Below are 24,461 nucleotides of genomic sequence, written 5' to 3' on the forward strand. Positions count from 1 at the left end.
TGGTATACACCAGGGGGGTTGGTTGGTATACACCAGGGGGGTTGGTTGGTATACACCAGGGGGGTTGTTGGTATACAACAGGGGGGTTGGTTGGTATACAACAGGGGGGTTGGTTGGTATACACCAGGGGGGTTGGTTGGTATACACCAGGGGGGTTGTTGGTATACAACAGGGGGGTTGTTGGTATACACCAGGGGGGTTGGTTGGTATACACCAGGGGGGTTGGTTGGTATACAACAGGGGGGTCGATATATACGCCAGGGGGGTTAGTATACATCAGGGGGGTCGATATACACCAGAAGCCAGGATCAAACAGCAGCAACGGGTTATAGGAACAGCACTGGAGCCCAAAACACAGAAACACTCACTGGCCATGGTCTGTCTGGTGCTGCTGCCCTGAATCTGTCAGAACTACAGAGGATAGAGAGAACAAGGTGGGGGAGAGAAAGAGAGAGAGAGAGAGAGAGAGAGAGAGAGAGAGAGAGAGAGAGAGAGAGAGAGAGAGAGAGAGAGAGAGAGAGAAGCGAGAGGGGGGGGCGGAGATAGAAAATATTAGATAAAAACAGAAAATAAAAGGTTGATTTAAAAAAGGGATAGATAGGAGGAAGGAGAGCGAGAGGGGGGCAGAGAGCCAATGACAGAGAGAGAGAGAGAGAGAGAGAGAGAGAGAGAGAGAGAGAGAGAGAGAGAGAGAGAGAGAGACGAGGGTGTGAGACAATTACAAAAAATAGAGAGTTGGGACCCTTTTTGTCTGGCTCCTCTATGTTTCCTCTATTATCTGTAAGGAATATTGTCTTTGTGTTCAGAAACACCCTGGCCAGTCCAGCTCTGGTCTAGACTGTTTTACATTCACAGCAGCATCATGCTTGGCATCTGTGCATTCGTGTCTGTGTGTGTGGTGTGGGGGTGTAAAATACAGCAAATGTGTGTAGGGTTTTCTGGGCCATCCATCAAACAAACAATTTCTTTGCGGCATAAAACACACACACACAGTCTCACACACACACACATACTAATAAAGTTGGGTGTTCAGTCACTGTGTATGGCAAAAGCTTCAGGCCACACACACACACGTACACAGCAAGGTGAGCCGATGACTTTGGCAGCAGGCATTGAGGTTGCTATTCCCTCTGCAACCTGCTGGAGACACACCATTTCACCCCCAACCAAATCATTCTCTCACAGCGTCAGCGCCCACATTATGAACGCAGCCAGAATGAACTCTGGGTTCAGACACACAGAATGCCCTATTAATAGATTACTGAATCACTCAGGCTCCCACCCAGCAAAGATAGGCCAAGGTAAAGACAGCTTTAGCAGCTTGATACCTGTATTCTGCCTTAAGGAGGCTGCCTGTAAACCTTGTTTCAAATAAATTGTAACCCAGAATATTGAATACAACTTTTTTTCCCCCGGTTTCTGTTCTACAGGACATTGTCACCTGACAGACTTCAACATCGCTGCCATCGTCAAAGACGACCTAAGAGCCACATCTATTGCAGGGACAAAACCCTACATGGGTAAATAACTACACTAACTTATACCACTGAGCTAATGGAATGATGACACAACTCAATGCTACAGTACTGTATATTTCTAGTTGCAGAGTAACTATATCTACAGTTGAAGTCTGAAGTTTACATACACTTAGGTTGGAGTCATTAAAACACGTTTTTCAACCACTCCACAAATTTCTTGTTAACAAACTAAAGTTTTGGGAAGTCGGTTAGGACATCTACTTTGTGCATGACACAAGTCATTTTTCCAACAATTGTTTACAAACAGATTATTTCACTTTTAATTCACTGTATCACAATTCCAGTGGGTCAGAAGTTTACATACACTAAGTTGACTGTGCCTTTAAACAGCTTGGAAAATTCCAGAAAATGATGTCATGGCTTTAGAAGCTTCTGATAGGCTAATTTACATCATTTGAGTCAATTGGAGGTGTACCTGTGGATGTATTTCAAGACCTACCTTCAAACTCAGTGCCTCTTTGCTTTACATCATGGGAAAATCAAAAGAAATCAGCCAAGACCTCAGAAAAAAAATAGTAGACCTCCACAAGTCTGGTTCATCCTTGGGAGCAATTTCCAAACGCCTGAAGGTACCGCGTTCATCTGTACAAACAATAGTACGCAAGTATAAACACCATGAAATAAAGGGGAGTATATATATAAAAAACATGGGGGATTGGAAGTGATGCAGACAATTACATTGATGGAAGTTACAATCTATCTGCAATATTAAGCTGATCTACCCCCCCCCCCCCCCCCCAAAAAAAAAAAGAGTATAAACACCATGGGACCACGCAGCCGTCATACCGCTCAGGAAGGAGACACGTTCTGTCTCCTAGAGATTAACTTACTTTGGTGCGAAAAGTGCAACTCAATCCCAGAACAACAGTAAAGCACCTTGTGAAGATGAAAAAAGAAAATGTATGCTATCACTAACTGTAAGTCGCTCTGGATAACAGCGTCTGCTAAATGACTAAAATGTAAATGTAAATGAAGATGCTGGAGGAAACAGGTACAAAAGTATCTATATCCACAGTAAAACGAGTCATATGTCGACATAACATGAAAGGCCGCTCTGCAAGGAAGAAGCCACTGCTCCAAAACCGCCATAAAAAAGACAGACTACGGTTTGCAACTGCACATGGGGACAAAGATCGTACTTATTGGAGAAATGTCCTCTGGTCTGATGAAACAAATATAGAACTGTTTGGCCATAATGACTATCGTTATGTTTGGAGGAAAAAGGCGGAGCTTGCAAGCCGAAGAACACCATCCCAACCGTGAAGCACCGGGGTGGCAGCATCATGCTGTGGGGGTGCTTTGCTGCAGGAGGGACTGGTGCACTTCACAAAATAGATGGCATCATGAGGAAGGAAAATTATGTGGATATATTGAAGCAAAATCTCAAGACATCAGTCAGGAAGTTAAAGCTTGGTCGCAAATGGGTCTTCCAAATGGACAATGACCCCAAGCATACTTCCAAAGTGGCTTAAGGACAACAAAGTCAAGGTATTTGAGTGGCCATCACAAAGTCCTGACCTCAATTTTATAGAACATTTGTGGGCAGAACTGAAAAAGCGTGTGCGAGCAAGGAGGCCTACAAACCTGATTCAGTTACACCAACTCTGTCAGGAGGAATGGGCCAAAATTCACCCAACTTATTGTGGGAAGCTTGTGGAAGGCTACCCAAAACGTTTGACCCAAGTTAAACAATTTAAAGGCAATGCTACCAAATACTAATAGAGTGTATGTGAACTTCTGACCCACTGGGAATGTGATGAAATAAATCAAATCTGAAATAAATCATTTTCTCTACTATTATTCTGACATTTCACATTCTTAAAATAAAGTGGTGATTCTAACTGACCTAAGACAGAGAATCTTTACTGTTTTTCTTCTCAGACAGTATCAGATCAATGTTGTTCCTTCTGCTCTGGGGGTTTCGATGTAAAGTAATAGAATTACAGACTGATTAGAATGTGGAGTTCATTGACCCCGGGTCCTCGGTGTCTCGTCCAACATGATTAAGAGGAGTGACTGAGGGACCAGTTAAGTGGGACTGACACAGAGAAAGCAGCAGGGAACAGAAGAGGAGATATAGGCTGGAGGGATGGAGGAGGAGAGGATGTTTAAAAATTACTCTTGACCATTTGGATCCAGATTATCTATAATTCAATATTTCAGATAGTGGGGATCTCCAGGAAGATTAATTTAGTTGTCAGAAGGACCTGAGTCCTATTTACTGGATGGGTTTTGAAGGGCTCAGTTCCAATTTGGGTTCCATTTGAAAGTTTGTTTTATCAGTACTACAACTAATTCAGTCTCCAGGCTTGTTGTGTCATAATAACAGCTGTTTTGGCCTCCCTCCATCTCTCCCCTCCTCCCTCCCCAGCCCCGGAGCTGTTTCAGCCACACGAGGGGACACACCCTGGCTACTCCTTCTCTGTGGACTGGTGGTCTCTGGGCGTCACTGCCTATGAGCTGCTGCGAGGACAGGTACAGGAACACAGCCCAGCATATCCCGACCTGTGAATAATGCATCCTAAAACCTACAATACATTCTCTTCCTGCTCCTAGAATAGCCATTTAAGTAAGAGAAGAAGAAACAGTAACAACACCTTTCTCTCCGAGCCCGCCCTTGAGATGACCCCTTAATATAACAATGGAAATAATAATACCTGTCTCGCCGAACTTCACTGTTCAGATGAGGGTGTGATTACCCTAGCCTGGTTCTAGGTCTGTTTGTGTTGTTTTGCCAACAGATCTGGGACCAGGCTATGGTTACCCTGCTGCATGTCTTTAGTTAAGAGAGGAAAAGACAGGGAGGGGCAGGACTCCCACTAGCCCCGTCTCCCCAGCTCTCCTCAGGCCCTGCTGGGCTTTGGGCCCCGTCTCCCCAGCTCTCCTCAGGCCCTGCTGGGCTTTGAGCCCCATCTTCCCAGCTCTCCTCAGGCCCTGCTGGGCTTTGGGCCCCGTCTCCCCAGCTCTCCTCAGGCCCTGCTGGACTTTGAGCCCCGTCTCCCCAGCTCTCCTCAGGCCCTGCTGGGCTTTGGGCCCCGTGTTCCCAGCTCTCCTCAGGCCCTGCTGAACTTTGAGCCCCGTCTCCCCAGCTCTCCTCAGGCCCTGCTGGACTTTGGGCCCCATCTCCCCAGCTCTCCTCAGGCCCTGCTGAACTTTGAGTCCCGTCTCCCCAGCTCTCCTCAGGCCCTGCTGGACTTTGAGCCCCGTCTCCCAACCTCTTCTCAGGCCCTTCTGAACTTTGAGCCCCGTCTTCCCAGCTCTCCTCAGGCCCTGCTGGACTTTGGGCCCCGTCTCCCAACCTTTTATCAGGCCTTTCTGGACTTTGAGCCCCGTCTTCCCAGCTCTCCTCAGGCCCTGCTGGACGTTGGGCCCCGTCTTCCCAGCTCTCCTCAGGCCCTGCTGTACTTTGAGCCCCGTCTCCCCAGCTCTCCTCAGGCCCTGCTAGGCTTTGAGCCCCGTCTCCCCAGCTCTCCTAAGGCCCTGCTGAACTTTGGGCCCCATCTCGCCAGCTCTCCTCAGGCCCTGCTGGACTTTGAGCCACATCTCCCCAGCTCTTCTCAGGCCCTTCTGGACTTTGAGCCCTGTCTCTCCAGCTCTCCTCAGACCCTGCTGGACTTTGAGCCCCATCTTCCCAGCTCTCCTCAGGCCCTGCTGGGCTTTGAGCCCCGTCTCCCCAGCTCTCCTCAGGCCCTTCTGGACTTTGAGCCACGTCTCCCCAGCTCTGCTCAGGCCCTGCTGGACTTTGTGCCCCGTCTTCCCAGCTCTTCTCAGGCCCTTCTGGACTTTGAGCCCCGTCTCCCCAGCTCTTCTCAGGCCCTGCTGGGCTTTGAGCCCCGTCTTCCCAGCTCTCCTCAGGCCCTGCTGGGTTTTGAGCCCCGTCTCCCCAGCTCTCCTCAGGCCCTGCTGGACTTTGGGCCCCGTCTTCCCAGCTCTCCTCAGGCCCTGCTGGGCTTTGAGCCCCGTCTCCCCAGCTCTCCTCAGGCCCTGCTGGACTTTGAGCCCCGTCTCCCAGCTCTCCTCAGGCCCTTCTGGACTGAGCCCCGTCTCCCCAGCTCTCCTCAGGCCCTGTTGGACTTTGATCCCTGTCTCCCCAGCTCTCCTCAGGCCCTGCTGGACTTTGATCCACGTCTCCCCAGCTCTCCTCAGGCCCTGCTGGACTTTGATCCCCGTCTCTCCAGCTTTCCTCAGGCCCTGCTGGACTTTGAGCCCCGTCTCCCCAGCTCTCCTCAGGCCCTGCTGGACTTGACTATCAGTGGCAGCCAGCCCTGGCGTCCCTAAAGCACCACACATCAATCACCGTCACAGCCCCACCCATCATCTATCCCAAACACAGGAAACTGTCTCTCCCCTGAGAGAGAGAGAACACAACATAAGGCTGGTCTGGTCTACAACTAGAGCTATAAACCCACATTTAGACTTTTCTCTTCAGGCAGTTTGAGGGACTTCTGCATGTATATCTGTATGCATGAGGACCCGGTGACCTCGACAATCTCTGTGGGATAATAATGCTCTGTCCTGGTCCTCCAGAGGCCATACATCATGCGCTCCAGCATGCCGGCCAATGAGATCCTCCAGATGTTCCACAAGGTCAACCCCAGCTACCCCATGGCCTGGTCTCTGGAGATCAAGTCTCTGCTCAGAAAGGTACAGAAAGATCTACAGACTTACTATAGACACCTGGTGACCTTGCATTTAACCCCTACATTCCCTGAATGAATAATACATTGTTATTATACTGTATCTTATTGACAACTGGTGACCTCTGGACCAAGACTTTGTTTTCTTTAATTAGAGTTATATTTGACCCCTACATTCCTTGAATGACTAATATTGTTATTACATGCTATGCTGATTGGTTTTGTGGGTCATATATGCCATCTCCTTTGGTTATAACAGTAAACCTATAAGGCTAAATTATCAGATTCTATGTTGGTCATTCTCCACCGCAGTCATACTGTTGCATAGCTCAGTGCTCACGTAGCCTACAACAACACCCCTCATCTACATTCCTGTGGTGCGTGTGGTGTGTGTCAGATGTGCTTGCTTTAAAGCTCAGCAATTCTCCTCTCCCCATCTCCTCTTCCTCCTCCTCTCCTCCCTTCTTTTTCCTGTCCTCTCCTCTAATTCCTGTCCTCTCCTCTTCCTCCTGTTCCTCCTGTCCTCTCCTCCTCCTCCTGTCCTCTCTTCCTCCTCCTGTCCTCTCCTCCTCCTCCTGTCCTCTCCTCTTCCTCCTGTTCCTCTCCTCTTCCTCCTGTTCCTTTTCCTCCTGTCCTCTCCTCCTCCTCCTGTCCTCTCCTCCTCCTCCTCCTCCTCCTCCTGTCCTCTCCTCTTCCTCCTGTAATCTCCTCCTCCTGCACCTCCTCCTCCTCTCCTCTTCCTCCTGTCCTCTCCTCCTCTTCCTCCTCCTCCTCCTCTCCTCTAGTTGCTGTGTATTGACGTACACCAGCGTGTTTCCTGCCTGGCTGAGCTACAGGATCTGGACCTGCTGTCTGACGTCAACTGGGACGCCGTGCTCAGCAAACAGCTTCCCCCCGGCTTCATCCCCAACGTTAGTCAGACCACAACGTTGCCACAGCCCAGACAGACAAGCACGTCACAGACGGCCCTGTCTGAAGGCTGTTACGGGTTATTAGAGCGCAAGTCTCCTACGCACACACACACACACACACACACACACACACACACATACACACACACACACTGCCTCAGCACCTCCTCAGGTGTTAGGGAGCAGGTGTTTGACAGGTAGGTAACATTATGCATGCAAGGAAGTGGCGTCATCAGACGCAACGCAGGAGGTCGAGCTGTTCCGTTGGGATGGTAACATTTGGTGCCAGGGAGCGGAGGGTTGACTTATGATCTTCTGCTTCAAACCTGACAGCTCGTAGAGGAACATTGATTCAAGAAGCCTACTATCAAGTCAGTCTATAGCAGCTTTGGACTGATAATAACACTAGAGGCAGTCATCGGTTAAAGATGCGTTATAAAGGTTTTGTTTGATTTCAGCCAGTAATTTTGAAAGTAGCGCTCACAAGCCAAAACGTGTCCCCAAAAATTGTGCACAATTGTGTTTAACGTCATCCATTTTGTATGATATGTTACGTCCTGCATGATCTCGGTTAACCCAGAAGTAAAATCGTGCGTAATTTGGTCAGCTGTGTAATTAACTTCTGAGTCTATAGGTGTTAGAAATTGAGTCTCCACCCTCACAAAAGGAAACTCTTAGCCAAAGCCCCCCCTTGTGGGCACACGTGCAAAGCACTCGAAGCGAAGCAGTTTAAGCATCGCCTTCGCCCAATCCTCATACATCCATATAAGCAGTGAGGAAAACCCAGAGACCAGAACTACTGCAGCTCGTTATCTCACACATCCCATTCAGTCCTGGAAGATTCTTTGGTCTACACGGTATCTGCAATTCGTACAATATGTTAGGAATTTTTAAGTGCATAAAATCCTGTTCAATCTCTTTAACAATACATCTGGGAGGACATGTTAGTAGCTGGAAATGAAAGGATCTGATTCCCTGTAATGGTGTCTGTTTCCCTGTGGTCACTACAGCGGGCCAGGCAGGAGAGATGGGGAGGGTCGATAGAGTGAATGAACAGCCTCTCTCTCCATAATAAAAGTTTCATCCTGTGTTGTGTTCCTCTGTTCCTCTTCCAGAGGCGGAGGCTCAACTGCGACCCCACCTTTGAGCTGGAGGAGATGATTCTGGAGTCTAAACCGCTGCACAAGAAGAAGAAGAGACTAGCCAGGAAGACCAGAGAGCAGGGTACTGACGGATCCCCCCAGGTAAAGCCTCCCCCTAACAACAAACACCTGCCTCTCAATGGTTGCATCCATTCCACAGGTCACCATCTGTGTGTCCATTTGGCTCGGTGGCAGGTGATAAGTAGCCTTTTAGTTTGTCCAGAGTGGCGTAATGAAAGAACCACATTTGTCATCCGAGTAAATTACCAACGTGGACGTTCTGTGCATGAGGGAGAAGAACAATGCGAAGAAAGCAATCACTCTCCTTCTCTCTTTCTCTCTTTCTCTCTTTTCTTGTTTCTCTCCCCATCGCTCACATAAATTAGCCATGTCCTCTGGGTGTTTACCCAAAGGTTAATTTGATCCCCCAGTAAAAGAGGCCTGATGGTGGGGGGTAAAACACACACACACACAAATGGTTGTGTGTGTTCATTAAAGGTGGGCATTCATCAAGCGTCCTCCTCCGTTTACAGGTAGCAGTGCTGCTCTTTACTGGACAGGCCTGGCTGTTGCTAATGATGCCACTTGTTCACTACAACACTACAGTGTGGAGGCTATATCAGACGTGACAGACAGTCCAACAACCAGTCAGCACGGCCTTCTACTCCTATCCCCTCCCTCCTCCTCCTCGTATCTCTCCTCCCTCCTCCTTTTTTCTCCCCTCCCTCCTCCTCCTCGTATCTCTCCTCCCTCCTCCTTTTCTCTCTCCTCCCTCCTCCTCCTCCTCCTCCTCCTCCTCCTCCTCGTATCTCTCCTCCCTCCTCCTTTTCTCTCTCCTCCCTCCTCCTTTTCTCTCTCCTCCCTCCTCCTCCTCCTCGTATCTCTCCTCCCTCCTCCTTTTCTCTCTCCTCCCTCCTCCTCCTCCTCCTCCTCCTCGTATCTCTCCTCCCTCCTCCTTTTATCTCTTCTGTCTACTCTCTCTTTCTCTTATTTACTCTGTTGCCATCCCGGTGTGAGTGAGTGAGTTACAACAGCCTTTAATGGAATTTTAAATGTTGTTTACCCAAGAAGAGGTGCACATGAATTCACATGAGGGGAGGGACTGTTTTGGCTAATCAGGAGCTATCGACTTAACGCGTCACATGTCTTGAGTCGATATGGTGGACCATTATAAAGTAAATCAGTTGCGGTTTCTTCTGGTTGGTTTCTCTCCCTTCTCTCTGCTAAATTAGAGGGTTGCCTCTATTTTCCAATAGAGGTAATATATTTGGGTGGTATGGGCACAAATCTTGTGCGCCATTAGCAATAATAAGCCAGAGCTTGCCCCAAATTGAGTCATGTTTTATGAAAGCTGACAACTTTTATAGGAACCTGCCCAAGTGGAGCTCAGCTAGGTTAATCTTACAGTGCTTCAGAAAGACACTTTGCAGATTGTTCTTCCCGGGGTTCATGGCTTAAAGCGTGTGCTGGACAAATCTGGAATAATAGAAGCATGACCCTTATCTAAAAACCACATGAATTTCATGTGATCACGTGTTTCACATTTAATCTCGTGATCACGTGATTTTACGTCAAGTTAATGTGATAATATTTTACTTTACAAGGCATAATTAATTGTACATTAATTTAATTTAAACAGTTATGGTCCCCTGCAGGTTTTAGTCACAGCCGTGTATATTCCCCCCCAAGCCGATACCACAACGGCACTCAAGGAACTACACTGGACTGAGGCCGCATATCCTGAGGCCGCATTTATTGTAGCTGGGGATTTTAACAAAGCAAATTTGAGGAAAACGCTACCGAAGTTCTATCAACACATTGCCTGTAGTACTCGCACTACAAAAACTCTCAACCATTGTTACTCTCCCTTCCTGGATGGCTACAAGGCCCTCCCCTGCCCTCCCTTCGGCAAATCAGATCACGACTCCATTCTGCTCCTCCCTTCCTATAGGCAGAAACTCAAACAGGGAGTACCCATGCTAAGGTCTATTCAACGCTGGTCTGACCAATCAGAATCCATGCTTCAAGATTGTTTTGATCATGCGGACTGGAATATGTTCCGGGTTGCCTCTGAGAAAAACATTGAAGGATACACGGACACGGTGACTGAGTTCATCAGGAAGTGTATAGGGGATGTTGTTCCCACTGTGACTATTAAAACCTACCCAAACCAAAAACCGTGGATAGATGGCAGCATTCGTGCAAAACTGAAAGCGCGAACCACCGCATTTAACCACAGCAAGGTGACTGGGAATATGGTCGAAAACAAACAGTGTAATTATTACCTCCTTAAGGCAATCAAACAGGCAAAACGTCAGTACAGAGACAAAGTGGAGTCGCAATTCAACGGCTCAGACACGAGACGTATGTGGCAGGGTCTACAGACATTCACGGACTACAAAGGGAAAACCAGTCATGTCGCGGACACCGACGTATTGCTTCCGGACAAGCTAAACACCTTCTTCGCCCGCTTTGAGGATAACACAGTGCCACCAACGCGGTCCGCTCCCAAGGACTGTGGGCTCTCATTCTCCGTGGCCGACGTGAGTAAGACATTTAAGCGTGTTAACCCTCGCAAGGCTGCCGGCCCAGACAGTATCCCTAGCCGCATCCTCAGAGCATGCGCAGACCAGCTGGCTGGAGTGTTTATGGACATATTCAATCTTTCCCTATCCCAGTCTGCTGTCCCCACTTGCTTCAAGATGTCCACCATAGTTCCTGTACCCAAGAAAGCAAAGGTAACTGAACTAAATGACTATCGCTCTGAAGCACTCACTTCTATCATCATGAAGTGGAGAGGCTAGTTAAGGATCATATCACCTCCACCTTACCTCACACCCTAGACCCACTTCAATTTACATACCTCCCCAATAGATCCACAGATGATGCAATCGCCATTGCACTGCACACTGCCCTATCCCATCTGGACAAGAGGAATACCTATGTAAGAATGCTGTTCATTGACTATAGCTCAGCCTTCAACACCATAGTACCCTCCAAGCTCCTCATTAAGCTCGGGGCCCTGGGTCTGAACCCCGCCCTGTGCAACTGGGTCCTGGACTTTCTGACGGGCCACCCCCAGCTGGTGAAGTTAGGAAACAACACCTCCACTACACTGATCCTCAACACAGGGCCCCACAAGGGTGTGTGTTCAGCCCTCTCCTGTACTCCCTGTTCACCCATAACTGTGTGGCCACGCACGCCACTAACTCAATCATCAAGTTTGCAGACGACACAACAGTAGTAGGCCTGATTACCAACAATGACGAGACAGCCTACAGGGAGAAGGTGAGGGCCCCGGCGGAGTGGTGCCAGGAAAATAACCTCTCCCTCAACGTCAACAAAACAAAGGAGCTGATTGTGGCTTCAGAAGACAACAGAGAGAGCACGCCCCTATTCACATCGACAGGACCGCAGTGGAGAAGGTGAAAAGCTTCAAGTTCCTCGGCATACACATCACTGACAATATGAAATGGTCCACCCACACAGACAGTGTGGTGAAGAAGGCGCAACAGCGCCTCTTCAACCTCAGGAGGCTGAAGAAATTTGGCTTGGCCCCTAAGACCCTCACTAACTTTTACAGTTGTACTATTGAGAGCATCCTGTTGGGCTGTATCACCGCCTGGTACGGCATCTGCACTGCCCGTAACCGCAGGGCTCTCCAGAGAGTGGTGCGGTCTGCCCAACGCATCACCGGGGGCACACTGCCTGCCATCCAGGACACCTACAGCACCCAATGTCACAGGAAGGCCAAAAAGATAATCAAGGACATCAACCACCCGAGCCACGGCCTGTTCACCCCGTTATCATCCAGAAGGTGAGGTCAGTACAGGTGCATCAAAGCTGGGACGAGAGACTGAAAAACAGCTTCTATCTCAAGGCCATCACACTGTTAAATAGCCATCACTAGCCTGCTACCACCCGGTTACTCAACCCTGCACCTTAGGGGCTGCTGCCCTATGTACATAGACATGGAATCACTGGTCACTTTAAATGGAACATTAGTCACTTCAATGATGTTTACATACTGTTTAACTCATTCCATATGTATATACTGTATTCTACTGTATTTTAGTCAATGCCACTCAGACATTGCTCATCCTAATATATATATATTTCTTAATTACATTATTTTACTTGTAGATTTGTGTATATTGTTGTGAATTGATAGATACTACTGCACTGTTGGAGCTAGGAACACAAGCATTTCGCTACACCCACAATAACATCTGCTAAATATGTTCATGTGACCAATAAAATTTGATTTGATTTGATGAGTCATGACCACAGTAAAATTGCACGTAACTGTTGAGTCATGGTAATCTCCTCTTATGCACTCTGGACATGCGTTGGTAGTACCCAACTCGCTAACGACCTGACTAATGGCCTGGTACTCAGGGCTCTATTGTCCCTCTACCCACTCTGACATCAATGGAAATGCAATCGAAAATTACATCACACTCTTATTATCAAAACATTTTTTGGCTGACATAATATGTCACTTCTGTTACAAGGAAGAGGGAAAACAGTCATGGACATGGTGGAAACACTTGTGGCCTTTACTAGAAAGCTTGAGTTGTTCGATTTGGACTTGTCATCTGGAAGGCTACTGCACTTCAGCACACTGAAGAAACAACAGGCAGCGGGACCAGGCCTCAGCATTGTCACAGAGGTGATGGAAGATTTCATCAAGCAGCTGAGGTACAACTTCTCCACCAGATTTGAAGACTACAGCATGCCCAAGGATATCATTGTGTTTTTGTATGTGATCCTCTCACAGTCCGCCCCGGTGGAGAATTCTCCTCCCTTGCTAAGAAAACGATACCCTCACTGGATGAGGCCGGAATTCAAACTGAGCTGATTGAATTTCAAACATCTAGCCAAATCAGGAGTGCCGAATCCTTGTGTGTGTTTTGGGTGGCATGCTCAGAGGAATAAGGCTGTCACGGTTTCGGCCGAGGCTGCTCCTCCTCCTTGTTCGGGCAGGCTTCGGCGGTCGTCGTCTCCGGAGTACTAGCTGCCACCGTTCTATGTTTCGATGTTTGTTTGGTTTGGTCTGTTTTGTACACCTGTTCATTGTTAGTGTTAATTATGTGTCCTATAAGTTCTCTTGGGTTTTGTCATGTGTTGTGTGTAATTGTTTCTTATGTCAGCAAGGGCTGCTAGTACTTCTCTCTCTCGTGATTTGTTTGGAGAGAGTGTTCGCACAGTGTGCGCATTTTGTTTTGTATTTTGAACTGTACTCAGTGTGCGTAAAGTTCGCTTGCCTTCCGGCTTGGATTTAGCCGTGTGTCTTGTTTTTCGTGTCTTCACTAAAGACTGTTGAACGAAGCCTCTGTTGTCCTGCGCTTGATTCCACACCACATCCACGCTCGAACCTGACAAAGGCACAATAAAGAAACATGCATTTTATGTGCTAACAATGTTTGGATCGACTTACACATGCAAGTCCTCATTTTCCTCTATGAATGCAATATAGACTAACGACAGGAACCGGCTTTCACATAAGTAAATCGAGGACTGCCTGTGCATCAAAATCACACTCATCTCACGCAACATCCTCAAGATCGTGTCCGAGGGGAAATGCAACTTTTCCCATCGAGTAAGTCACTTAGTGGCCTATATGACTGTATTTAGTAAATACTAACATTATTGTGAGTGCTTATCCAGGGATATTTAGGTCTCAAGCTGACAGTATTATCTGTTTGTTCTGTGGTTAAAGGAGCAGGCTATCCCGATACAGACATTCAGACACAGACATAGCCTTTTTTTCATTAAATTATTGTTTTATGTAGGATGCTACATTTTTGGCCAGTTGTAATTGTAAGTAGGCCTAATAAAAATAAAATAAACTTCTATTAGGCCATGTACAGTGAGGGAAAAAAGTATTTGATCCCCTGCTGATTTTGTACGTTTGCCCACTGACAAAGACATGAACAGTCTATAATTTTAATGGTAGGTTTATTTGAACAGTGAGAGACAGAATAACAACAAAAAAATCCAGAAAAATGCATGTCAAAAATGTTATAAATTGATTTGCATTTTAATGAGGGAAATAAGTATTTGACCCCTCTGCAAAACATGACTTAGTACTTGGTGACAAAACCCTTGTTGGCAATCACAGAGGTCAGACGTTTCTTGTAGTTGGCCACCAGGTTTGCACACATCTCAGGAGGGATTTTGTCCCACTCCTCTTTGCAGATCTTCTCCAAGTCATTAAGGTTTCGAGGCTGACGTTTGGCAACTCGAACCTTCAGTTCCCTCCACAGATGTTCTGTGGGATGAAGGTCTGGAGACTGGCTAGGCCACTCCAGGACCTTAATGTGCTTCTTCTTGAGCCACTCCTTTGTTGCCTTGGCTGTGTGTTTTGGGTCATTGTCATGCTGGAATACCCATCCACGACCCATTTTCAATGCCCTGGCTGAGGGAAGGAGGTTGTCCTGTCCCCTTAGCAGAAAAACACCCCCAAAGCATAATGTTTCCACCTCCATGTTTGACGTGGGGAGGGTGTTCTTGGGGTCATAGGCAGCATTCCTCCTCCTCCAAACACAGCGAGTTGAGTTGATGCCAAATAGCTCCATTTTGGTCTCACCTGATCACAACACTTTCACCCAGTTCTCCTCTGAATCATTCAGATGTTCATTGGCAAACTTCAGACGGGCCTGTATATGTGCTTTCTTGAGCAGGGGGACCTTGCGGGCGCTGCAGGATTTCATTGCAACTCCACGAGGTGAGATCTTGCATGGAGCCCCAGGCCGAGGGAGATTGACAGTTCTTTTGTGTTTCTTCCATTTGCGAATAATCATACCAACTGTTGTCACCTTCTCACCAAGCTGCTTGGTGATGGTCTTGTAGCCCATTCCAGCCTTGTGTAGGTCTACAATCTTGTCCCTGACATACTTGGAGAGCTCTTTGGTCTTGGCCATGGTGGAGAGTTTGGAATCTGATTGATTGATTGCTTCTGTGGACAGGTGTCTTTTATACAGGTAACAAGCTGAGATTAGGAGCACTCCCTTTAAGAGTGTGCTCCTAATCTCAGCTCGTTACCTGTATAAAAGACACCTGGGAGCCAGAAATCTTTCTGATTGAGAGGGGGTCAAATACTTATTTCCCTCATTAAAATGCATATCAATTTATAAACATTTTTACATGCGTTTTTCTGGATTTTTTTGTTGTTATTTTGTCTCTCACTGTTCAAATAAACCTACCATTAAAATTATAGACTGATCATTTCTTTGTCAGTGGGCAAACGTACAAAATCAGCAGGGGATCAAATACTTTTTTCCCTCACTGTATATGTCTAGGCTATGCTGTATGTTCATTAATAATGCAGGGTGGTTTACAGAGTTAGCCTACAATTATAGTGAATTTGTATTTGATTGTGAAAAGCCTAGTAATAGGGCATTTTATATATTTTCATAATTAATAGGTTGACACATTACCTTTAGCTACAGAATATCTCACAACTGTGTGTTTCCATCTCCTCCTCTCTCCTTCATTCCTTTCTCGAGCGTGCAGAGAGAGGCGCTGTCAACAGTTTAATAAAATATGTTTAATTGTGAAAACATTGTGAAATTGATGTCCCCGAACAGATTTCACTTGTTTTCCCAAATGAAGCACTGGGTAGCTGCAGGAACAGGGTGGGAGAGCCCATGGCATACAGAGTTTGGGCGGAATATCATCTGTCATGCAGACAGTGGTTGACGCAAGGTGTCACGGTTTCGGCCGAGGCTGCTCCTCCTCCTTGTACGGGTAGGCTTCGGCGGTCGTCGTCCCCGGAGTACTAGCTGCCACCGTTCGATGTTTCATGTTTGTTTGGTTTTCTCTGTTTGTACACCTGTCCCTTGTTAGTGTTTGATTTGGTTGCCTATTTAGTTTTCGTGTGTGGGGGCAGGTGTTATGTGGTATTGTTTATTTGTCAAGCTGTTGCTCTGTGTTATTTTACTCTCAGGATTGTTGTTTGATCCGAGAGTCCGCACTGTGTGCGCTATTCGCCTTTTTACGCACTGTGTGTTTTGTGCGTACTGTGCATTTTGCCTCCCGGTTGGGTTGGCTGTTCGCCTGTTTTGCTGCTGTTCTATTTTGTGACTAAAGTCTGTTGACGAACGCCCGTGTCTCCTGCGCTTGATTCCTCACCGCATCTACACTCAGCTACTGACAGAATACCACATCACACCATGGAGTCAGCAGGAGCACCCACGCCGACAGAGGTCATGGAGGACCGTCTTCGTGGACAGGAGGACCGGATTAACCAGATCGGGCACGCCTTGGATCGGGTGATGAACACTCTCCACCGATGGGAAAGCAGCGGGGTACCCACGCCCCCACCTACCGGACCATCCCCATCGGTCAGTCCTCCTGTCCACATTCCGGAACCCAGTGGGATTCGGCTCTCGCTCCCGAGGGCGTACGACGGCTCCGCTGCCGGGTGTCAAGGGTTCCTGCTACAGGTGGAGCTCTACCTCGCCACCGTACACCCGGCGCCCTCGGGACACGAGAGCGTCTCTGCCCTCATCTCCTGTCTCACCGGCAAGGCGTTGGAGTGGGCCAACGCCGAATGGAGGAGAATGGACGCCGCGACCATCACGTATGCGGAGTTCTCCCGCCGCTTCCGGGCCGTGTTCGACCATCCACCAGAAGGGAAGGCGGCGGGGGAGCGTCTGTTCTTCCTCCGACAGGGGATGAGGAGCGCACAGGAGTTTGCCTTGGAGTTCCGGACTCTAGCGGCAGATGCAGGGTGGAATGAGCGGGCCCTCATAGACCACTTCCGTTGTAGCCTCCGGGAGGACGTCCAAAGAGAGTTGGCGTGCAGGGATACCATGTTGACGTTTGACCAACTAGTCGACATGGCCATTCGGTTGGACACCCTGCTCGCCACCCGTGGGCGTTCCGGATGGGGGTCGCCCATTTCACCCTCCAGCACCTCCGAGCCGAGCCCTATGGAGCTCGGAGGTGCTGGCGCTAGAGAAAGGAGGAGTAGGAACCCGAGGGGGGCCGTCCCCTGGCCCAACTGTGGCCGGGGAGGGCACACCGCGGCTAGGTGTTGGGAAGGGTCCCCCGGTGGAGGTGAAGGCAGGCCACGCATTGGGGAGTCCTCCCAGGTGAGTAGGCGCCCTACTTACCCAGAGCTTTCTGTCGTTCAATTAACCTTGCCTGTTTGTTTTCCACAGGTAGCACCTCATTCCCAGTATAAGGCGCTAGTCGATTCAGGCGCAGCTGGGAACTTTGTAGATCGCCAGTTCTGTGTAGAATTAGGGATTCCCCTCCTTCCCGTTGATAAGCCTTTCCCTGTGCATGCCCTAGATAGCCGTCCGTTAGGATCTGGGTTGATTGGGGAGGTCACAGCGCCCCTTAAGATGGAGACGCAGGGGGGTCATGAGGAGACGATTCAGCTCTATCTGATTGACTCTCCTGCTTATCCGGTGGTGCTGGGGCTTCCCTGGTTGATTACCCATGATCCTACTATTTTGTGGCGAGAGAAGGCTCTTAAAGGGTGGTCTGCTCAGTGTGAGGGGCTGTGTCTGGGGGTTTCCATAGGGGCGACCTCGGTGGAAAGTCCGAATCTAATGCCTGCACTGCGCATTCCCCCCGAGTATGAGGATTTGACACTAGTGTTTAGTAAGACTAGGGCGGCGCAGCTGCCGCCTCATAGACGGGGGGATTGTGCGATAGATCTCCAGTTAGGAGCAGCCCTCCCGCGGAGCCATGTGTATCCCTTGTCTCAAGAAGAGAGGAAGGCGATGGAAACTTACATCGCCGAGTCTCTGAGACAGGGATACATACGGCCCTCCACTTCACCCGCTTCCTCAAGCTTCTTTTTTGTGAAGAAAAAGGATGGAGGTCTGCGCCCGTGTATTGATTACCGCGGTCTCAATCAGATTACGGTGAAGTACAGTTATCCACTTCCTCTGATTGCGACGATGACGGAATCATTACACGGTGCTCAGTTCTTCACAAAATTGGATCTCAGGAGCGCATATAACTTGGTGCGCATTAGAGAGGGCGATGAATGGAAGACAGCGTTTAGCACGACCTCCGGTCATTACGAGTATCTCGTCATGCCATATGGGTTAATGAATGCTCCCTCAGTCTTCCAATCCTTCGTTGATTAGATTTTCCGGGACATGCAGGGGCAGGGAGTAGTCGTGTACATCGACGATATTCTGGTGTACAGTTCTACCCGAGCAGAGCATGTAGCCCTAGTGCGCCGAGTGTTGAGGAGGCTGTTGGAGCATGACCTATATGTCAAGGCAGAGAAATGTCTGTTCTTTCAGAAGTCTGTCTCCTTTTTGGGTTATCAGTTGTCTGCGTCAGGGGTGAAGATGGAGGTTGACCGGGTGTCAGCTGTGCGTAATTTGCAAACCCCAACCACTGTGAAAGAGGTGCAACAGTTTTTGGGTTTTGCGAATTATTACCGGAGGTTTATCCGGGGTTTTGGTCAGGTGGCAGCTCCCATAACGTCTCTGTTGAAGGGGGGTCCGGTGCGCTTGCGGTGGTCAGCTGAGGCGGACAGGGCTTTTGGGAGACTGAAGGACCTGTTTACCTCGGCGCCGGTGTTGGCGCATCCGGATCCCGCTTTACCATTCCAGGTAGAGGTAGACGCGTCCGAGGCCGGTATTGGGGCCGTCCTCTCACAACGGTCTGGCACACCACCTAAGCTCCGCCCCTGTGCTTTTTATTCTAAGAAGCTCAGTCCGGCGGAGCGGAATTATGACGTAGGGGACAGGGAGCTGTTAGCCGTGGTACAGGCCCTAAAGGTGTGGAGGCATTGGCTTGAGGGGGCTCAACACCCTTTCCTCATTTTGACGGACCACCGTAACCTGGAATACATCCGGGCAGCTAGGAGACTGAATCCTCGCCAGGCCCGCTGGACTATGTTTCTAGCCCGGTTTGTGTTTAAAATCACTTACATCCCTGGGTCCCAGAACGGGAAGGCAGATGCCCTGTCTCGGCGGTATGACACGGAGGAGAGGTCCGTTGAGCCCACTCCCATACTACCAAAGTCTTGTCTGGTGGCACCGGTGGTATGGGAGGTCGATGCAGAGATCGAGCGGGCGTTACGCACTGACCCAAGTCCTCCACAGTGTCCAGTGGGTCGGACGTACGTTCCGCTCGAGGTACGCGATCGCCTCATTTATTGGGCTCATACGTCCCCCTCCTCTGGACATCCAGGTATCGGCCGGACAGTTCACTGCCTTAGCACTAAGTACTGGTGGCCAACGTTAGCCAGGGATGTGAGGGTTTATGTCTCCTCCTGTTCGGTGTGTGCCCAGTGTAAGGCGCCCAGACATTTGCCCAGGGGTAAACTACAACCCCTGCCCGTTCCGCAACGACCCTGGTCCCACCTCTCGGTGGACTTTGTTACTGACCTTCCCCCCTCACAGGGGAATACTACCATCCTGGTCGTTGTGGATTGGTTCTCGAAGGCCTGTCGTCTCCTTCCCATGCCGGGTCTCCCTACTGCCCTACAGACCGCTGAGGCTCTGTTTACCCATGTCTTCCGGCATTACGGGGTACCCGAGGATATAGTGTCTGATCGAGGCCCCCAGTTCACCTCCAGAGTGTGGAGAGCCTTTATGGAACGGTTGGGGGTTTCGGTGAGCCTTACCTCGGGTTACCACCCGGAGAGTAATGGGCAGGTTGAACGTGTCAACCAGGATGTGGGTAGGTTTCTGAGGTCTTATTGCCAGGGCCGGCCGGAGGAGTGGGCGAGATACGTTCCGTGGGCCGAGATGGCACAGAACTCTCTCCGCCACTCCTCCACCCAACTAACCCCTTTCCAGTGTGTGTTAGGGTACCAGCCGGTTCTGGCACCTTGGCACGAGAGCCAGATCGAGGCCCCTGCGGTGGATGAGTGGGTGCGGCGCTCGGAGGAGACATGGAACGCTGCCCACGTTCATCTGCAGCGGGCCATCCGTCGGCATAAGACGAGCGCCGATCTCCACCGCAGTGAGGGGCCTGTATACGCACCTGGAGATCGAGTCTGGCTCTCGACCAGAAACCTGCCCCTCCGCCTGCCCTGCCGGAAGCTGGGTCGGCGGTTTGTGGGGCCATTCAAAGTCCTGAGGAGGTTGAACGAGGTGTGTTACAGGTTAGAATTGCCTATTGATTACAGGAATATTAACCCCTCGTTCCATGTGTCTCTCCTCAGGCCGGTGGTAGCTGGTCCACTCCAGGACTATGAGATAGAAGAGACTCCTCCGCCCCCGTTGGACATCGAGGGGGCTCCGGCGTACACTGTGAGGTCCATCCTTGATTCGAGACGCCGGATGGGGGGTCTCCAATATCTCGTGGAGTGGGAGGGGTACGGCCCGGAGGAGCGGTGCTGGGTGCCGAGGAGGGACATATTAGACCTGTCCCTGCTGACCGAGTTCCATCGGGGTCATCCTACGCGCCCTGCTCCGCGTCGTCCTGGTCGTCCCCGAGGCCGGGATCGGCGCACGGCTGGGGCCGCGCGTCAAGGGGGGGGTACTGTCACGGTTTCGGCCGAGGCTGCTCCTCTTCCTTGTTCGGGCAGGCTTCGGCGGTCGTCGTCCCCGGAGTACTATCTGCCACCGTTCGATGTTTCATGTTTGTTTGGTTTTCTCTGTTTGTACACCTGTCCCTTGTTAGTGTTTGATTTGGTTGCCTATTTAGTTTTCGTGTGTGGGGGCAGGTGTTATGTGGTATTGTTTATTTGTCAAGCTGTTGCTCTGTGTTATTTTACTCTCAGGATTGTTGTTTGATCCGAGAGTCCGCACTGTGTGCGCTATTCGCCTTTTTACGCACTGTGTGTTTTGTGCGTACTGTGCATTTTGCCTCCCGGTTGGGTTGGCTGTTCGCCTGTTTTGCTGCTGTTCTATTTTGTGACTAAAGTCTGTTGACGAACGCCCATGTCTCCTGCGCTTGATTCCTCACCGCATCTACACTCAGCTACTGACACAAGGCGTGAAATGACCGAAGTAGCCTACACAGCACGATTGAAAAACAAACCGAAGCGGCCTCCATTCACTATTCGAGTGCATACCGATTATGTATTTTTCCCCCTGCCCAAATAATAATAATTAATAATAACTGATTGTATTTATATAGCACTTTACTACCAACTGAGGTACTCAAAGCGCTTTACATAGTAGGGGGAAACTCACCTCATCCACCATCAATGTGTAGCACCCACCTCAGTGATGCACGGCGACCATTTTTGTTACAGAACTCTCACCACACATTAGCTATCAGTTGGAGAGGTGAGGAGTGATATATGCCAATTAGGGATGAGGGGGATGATTAGGTGGCCATGATGGAATGTGGCCAGGTTGGGAATTTAACCATGACACCGGGGTGAACACCCCTAATCTTACAATAAGTGCCATCGGATTATGAATGACCACAGAGAGTCAGGACCCCCGTTTTAATTTCTTATCTGAAAGATGGCACCCTACGCAGGACAATGTTCCCAAATGTAGTCAAGGTTTGAAAGGATTATGTTTTAGTCAAAAAAAAATCTGTTTAGGATTCTTGCGGTCAATTTGCAGTAAATTGTTGTTTATTTATTATTATGTTCCGGCCCCCGACCATCCGCTCAAGAAAAAATTTGCCCGCGGCTGAATCTAGTTGATGATCCCTGATGTAGGCTATACCTCAGTAAGCATGGAATAAAGTATAACTAGGAATAAAGTATATTGTCTGCTAAATGAACAAGCCTGGCCAGATAACATACAGTAGGCCAACTAATATTCTGTTCTTCTGAAATACATGTTCTTTATATCATAATGTTTCTTTAGACCTGCCTATAATAAATTATGGATTTATTGTGATGGAGTTATCAATTGATTTATTAGACTTTTTTAAATGTAGATGTTCCAAAGGCGCACACCAGCGGCTTGTATGTGTGTGGAGGCCTGGAGATGCTAAATGTGTTTATGTTAATTAACAGTCAATTACAGTGAGACCGGCAGGCTTTTGCATGACAATAACCGTCTGACAACATTTCATGGCCGCCACAGCCAAACCCAGAATCAAGTAAATAATTGTCCAATTATCACCACCAACGTAACATCACCGTAAAACTAGCAGTGCACAAGGACACTTGACATAGACTAGAAGGTTTATTCACACCAACGGAATGTCTCCATAGTATTGAAGTGTAATAACTGTCTAAGAATACTGTTCACCCTCAAGCAGGAGGCCTCCCAGTTCCATTTTGTGAACCATACAAAAAATATGGTGAGCGGCAGGTAACCGAAAGGTTCAAATCCCAGAGCCGACCAGGTGAGAAATCTGTTGATGTGCCCTTGAGCAAAGCACTTAACCTAATTGCTCCTGTAAAAGTCACTCTGGATAAGAGTGACTGAAATGACTAAAATGTCAAACGTAAAAATACTCCCTCCCTCCCTCCCTCTCTCCCTCCCTCCCTCCCTCCCTCCCTCCCTCCCTCCCTCCCTCCCTCTCTCCCTCCCTCTCTCCCTCCCTCCCTCCCTCCCTCCCTCCCTCCCTCTCTCCCTCCCTCCCTCCCTCCCTCCCTCCCTCCCTCCCTCCCTCTCTCCCTCCCTCCCTCCCTCCCTCCCTCCCTCCCTCTCTCCCTCCCTCCCTCCCTCCCTCCCTCTCTCCCTCCCTCCCTCCCTCCCTCCCTCCCTCCCTCTCTCCCTCCCTCCCTCCCTCCCTCCCTCCCTCCCTCCCTCCCTCCCTCTCTCCCTCCCTCCCTCCCTCCCTCCCTCTCTCCCTCCCTCCCTCCCTCCCTCCCTCTCTCCCTCCCTCCCTCCCTCCCTCCCTCTCTCCCTCCCTCTCTCTTTCCCCTCTGAGTCCTGGCTGCTGTTGAACCCATAATGGACAGTAGAATTAGCTCAATTAAATCACAGACGATGTAGTGAGGAATTGGACTCGTGTTGTCTTGGGAACAGCATAAATAGGCCCATCTTTCCATCCTCCATCCTCCGGACCTCGCTACACTCTATGATCCTGGAACTTTACCTGCTGTCACTTCACCTCTCTTCAACCTCAATTAACCTGCTCAGAATAGTTGTCAGTTCTGATCAGCACTTTGATGTTGATGTGGTTCTATAACTAAGAGAGAATCCCGGATGGTCAGAACCCACAGTACGGTAGTTGAATAGTTATGATACACAATGATGTTACTGATTGCCATCTTGTGGCTATATCTGTACAATGGAAATAGACAACGACTTTAATTGTGAATTACCCACATGTTAAGTGATATTGTTATTCACAGATTTTCCTTGGCAAGCTATACGCTGTAGCTCTGACACTCTCTCTGGGACCACCGTCGTTTCCAGCACCACGCTGCTCTGCCTGGGGGTCCTCGTTCTCCAGGTGGAGAGCTCACCCCATCCCACCCCTGTCTGTCTGTCTGACTGGATGTATGTCTGTCTGTCTGTCTGTCTGTCTGTCTGTCTGTCTGTCTGTCTGTCTGTCTGTCTGTCTGTCTGTCTGCATGTCTGTCTGACTGGATGTATGTCTGTCTGTCTGTCTGTCTGTCTGTCTGCATGTCTGTCTGTCTGCATGTCTGTCTGCCTGTCTGCCCGTCTGTCTGTATGTATGTCTGTCTGTCTGCATGTCTGTCTGCCTGTCTGCCCGTCTGTCTGTATGTATGTCTGTCTGCCTGTCTGTCTGCATGTCTGTCTGCCTGCCTGTCTGTCTGTATGTCTGACTGCATGTTTGCCTGTCTGTCTGTCTGTCTCCCTGCCTGTCTGTATGTCTGCCTGTCTGTATGTCTGTCTGTCTGTCTGTCTGTCTGCCTGTCTGTTCCCATGCTGGGGTGGGGGGAGGTGGGGCGTAGCATCTGGCATGACACCTGTTCAGGAGGATAAGCAGTAAAGGAACACACAATGCACTGAGATCAAATCACATTTTATTTGTCACATGCTTGGTAAACAACAGGTGAGACTAACAGTGAAATGCTTACGATCCCTTCCCAACAATGCAGAGAGAAATAAAATAGAGAAATAATAGAGAAAAGTAATAACATGTAATAATAAAAGTAATAATAAATACACAATGAGTAACGATAACTTGGCTATACACACGGAGTACGAGTATCGAGTCGATGTCAGTGGCGGCTCCTGAAAAAATTCTCAGGGGGGGCAATTTTTCTGATGATTTAGGTGACCTACACACATTTTAAAAAAGATATGTCCAGCAACAACATGAAGACAGGGGCAGCATATAAGTCAATACCAGAAGCATTTATTGACTGATCTCAAAAGTGTTGGCTTACCAGGGTTGGTGGAGCCCTCAGTT

General features: G+C 49.2%; 1 protein-coding gene across 1 annotated transcript in view; it reads left to right on the plus strand.

Annotated features, from left to right (window-relative positions):
- LOC311142183 (serine/threonine-protein kinase 32A-like) overlaps positions 1–24,461 on the plus strand; it is an 87,922-nt gene that overhangs the window by 47,061 nt on the left and 16,400 nt on the right. Inside the window, exons 6-10 of the mRNA XM_084177777.1 lie at positions 1,431–1,520; positions 3,910–4,013; positions 6,066–6,182; positions 6,961–7,086; positions 8,202–8,330. Of these exons, the coding sequence (XP_084033903.1) occupies positions 1,431–1,520; positions 3,910–4,013; positions 6,066–6,182; positions 6,961–7,086; positions 8,202–8,330 (566 nt within the window). The remainder of the gene's footprint in view (positions 1–1,430; positions 1,521–3,909; positions 4,014–6,065; positions 6,183–6,960; positions 7,087–8,201; positions 8,331–24,461) is intronic.

This window comes from Coregonus lavaretus, assembly GCF_964263955.1.
Source record: "Coregonus lavaretus genome assembly, chromosome: 15".
In the NCBI taxonomy this organism is placed as follows: domain Eukaryota; kingdom Metazoa; phylum Chordata; class Actinopteri; order Salmoniformes; family Salmonidae; genus Coregonus; species Coregonus lavaretus.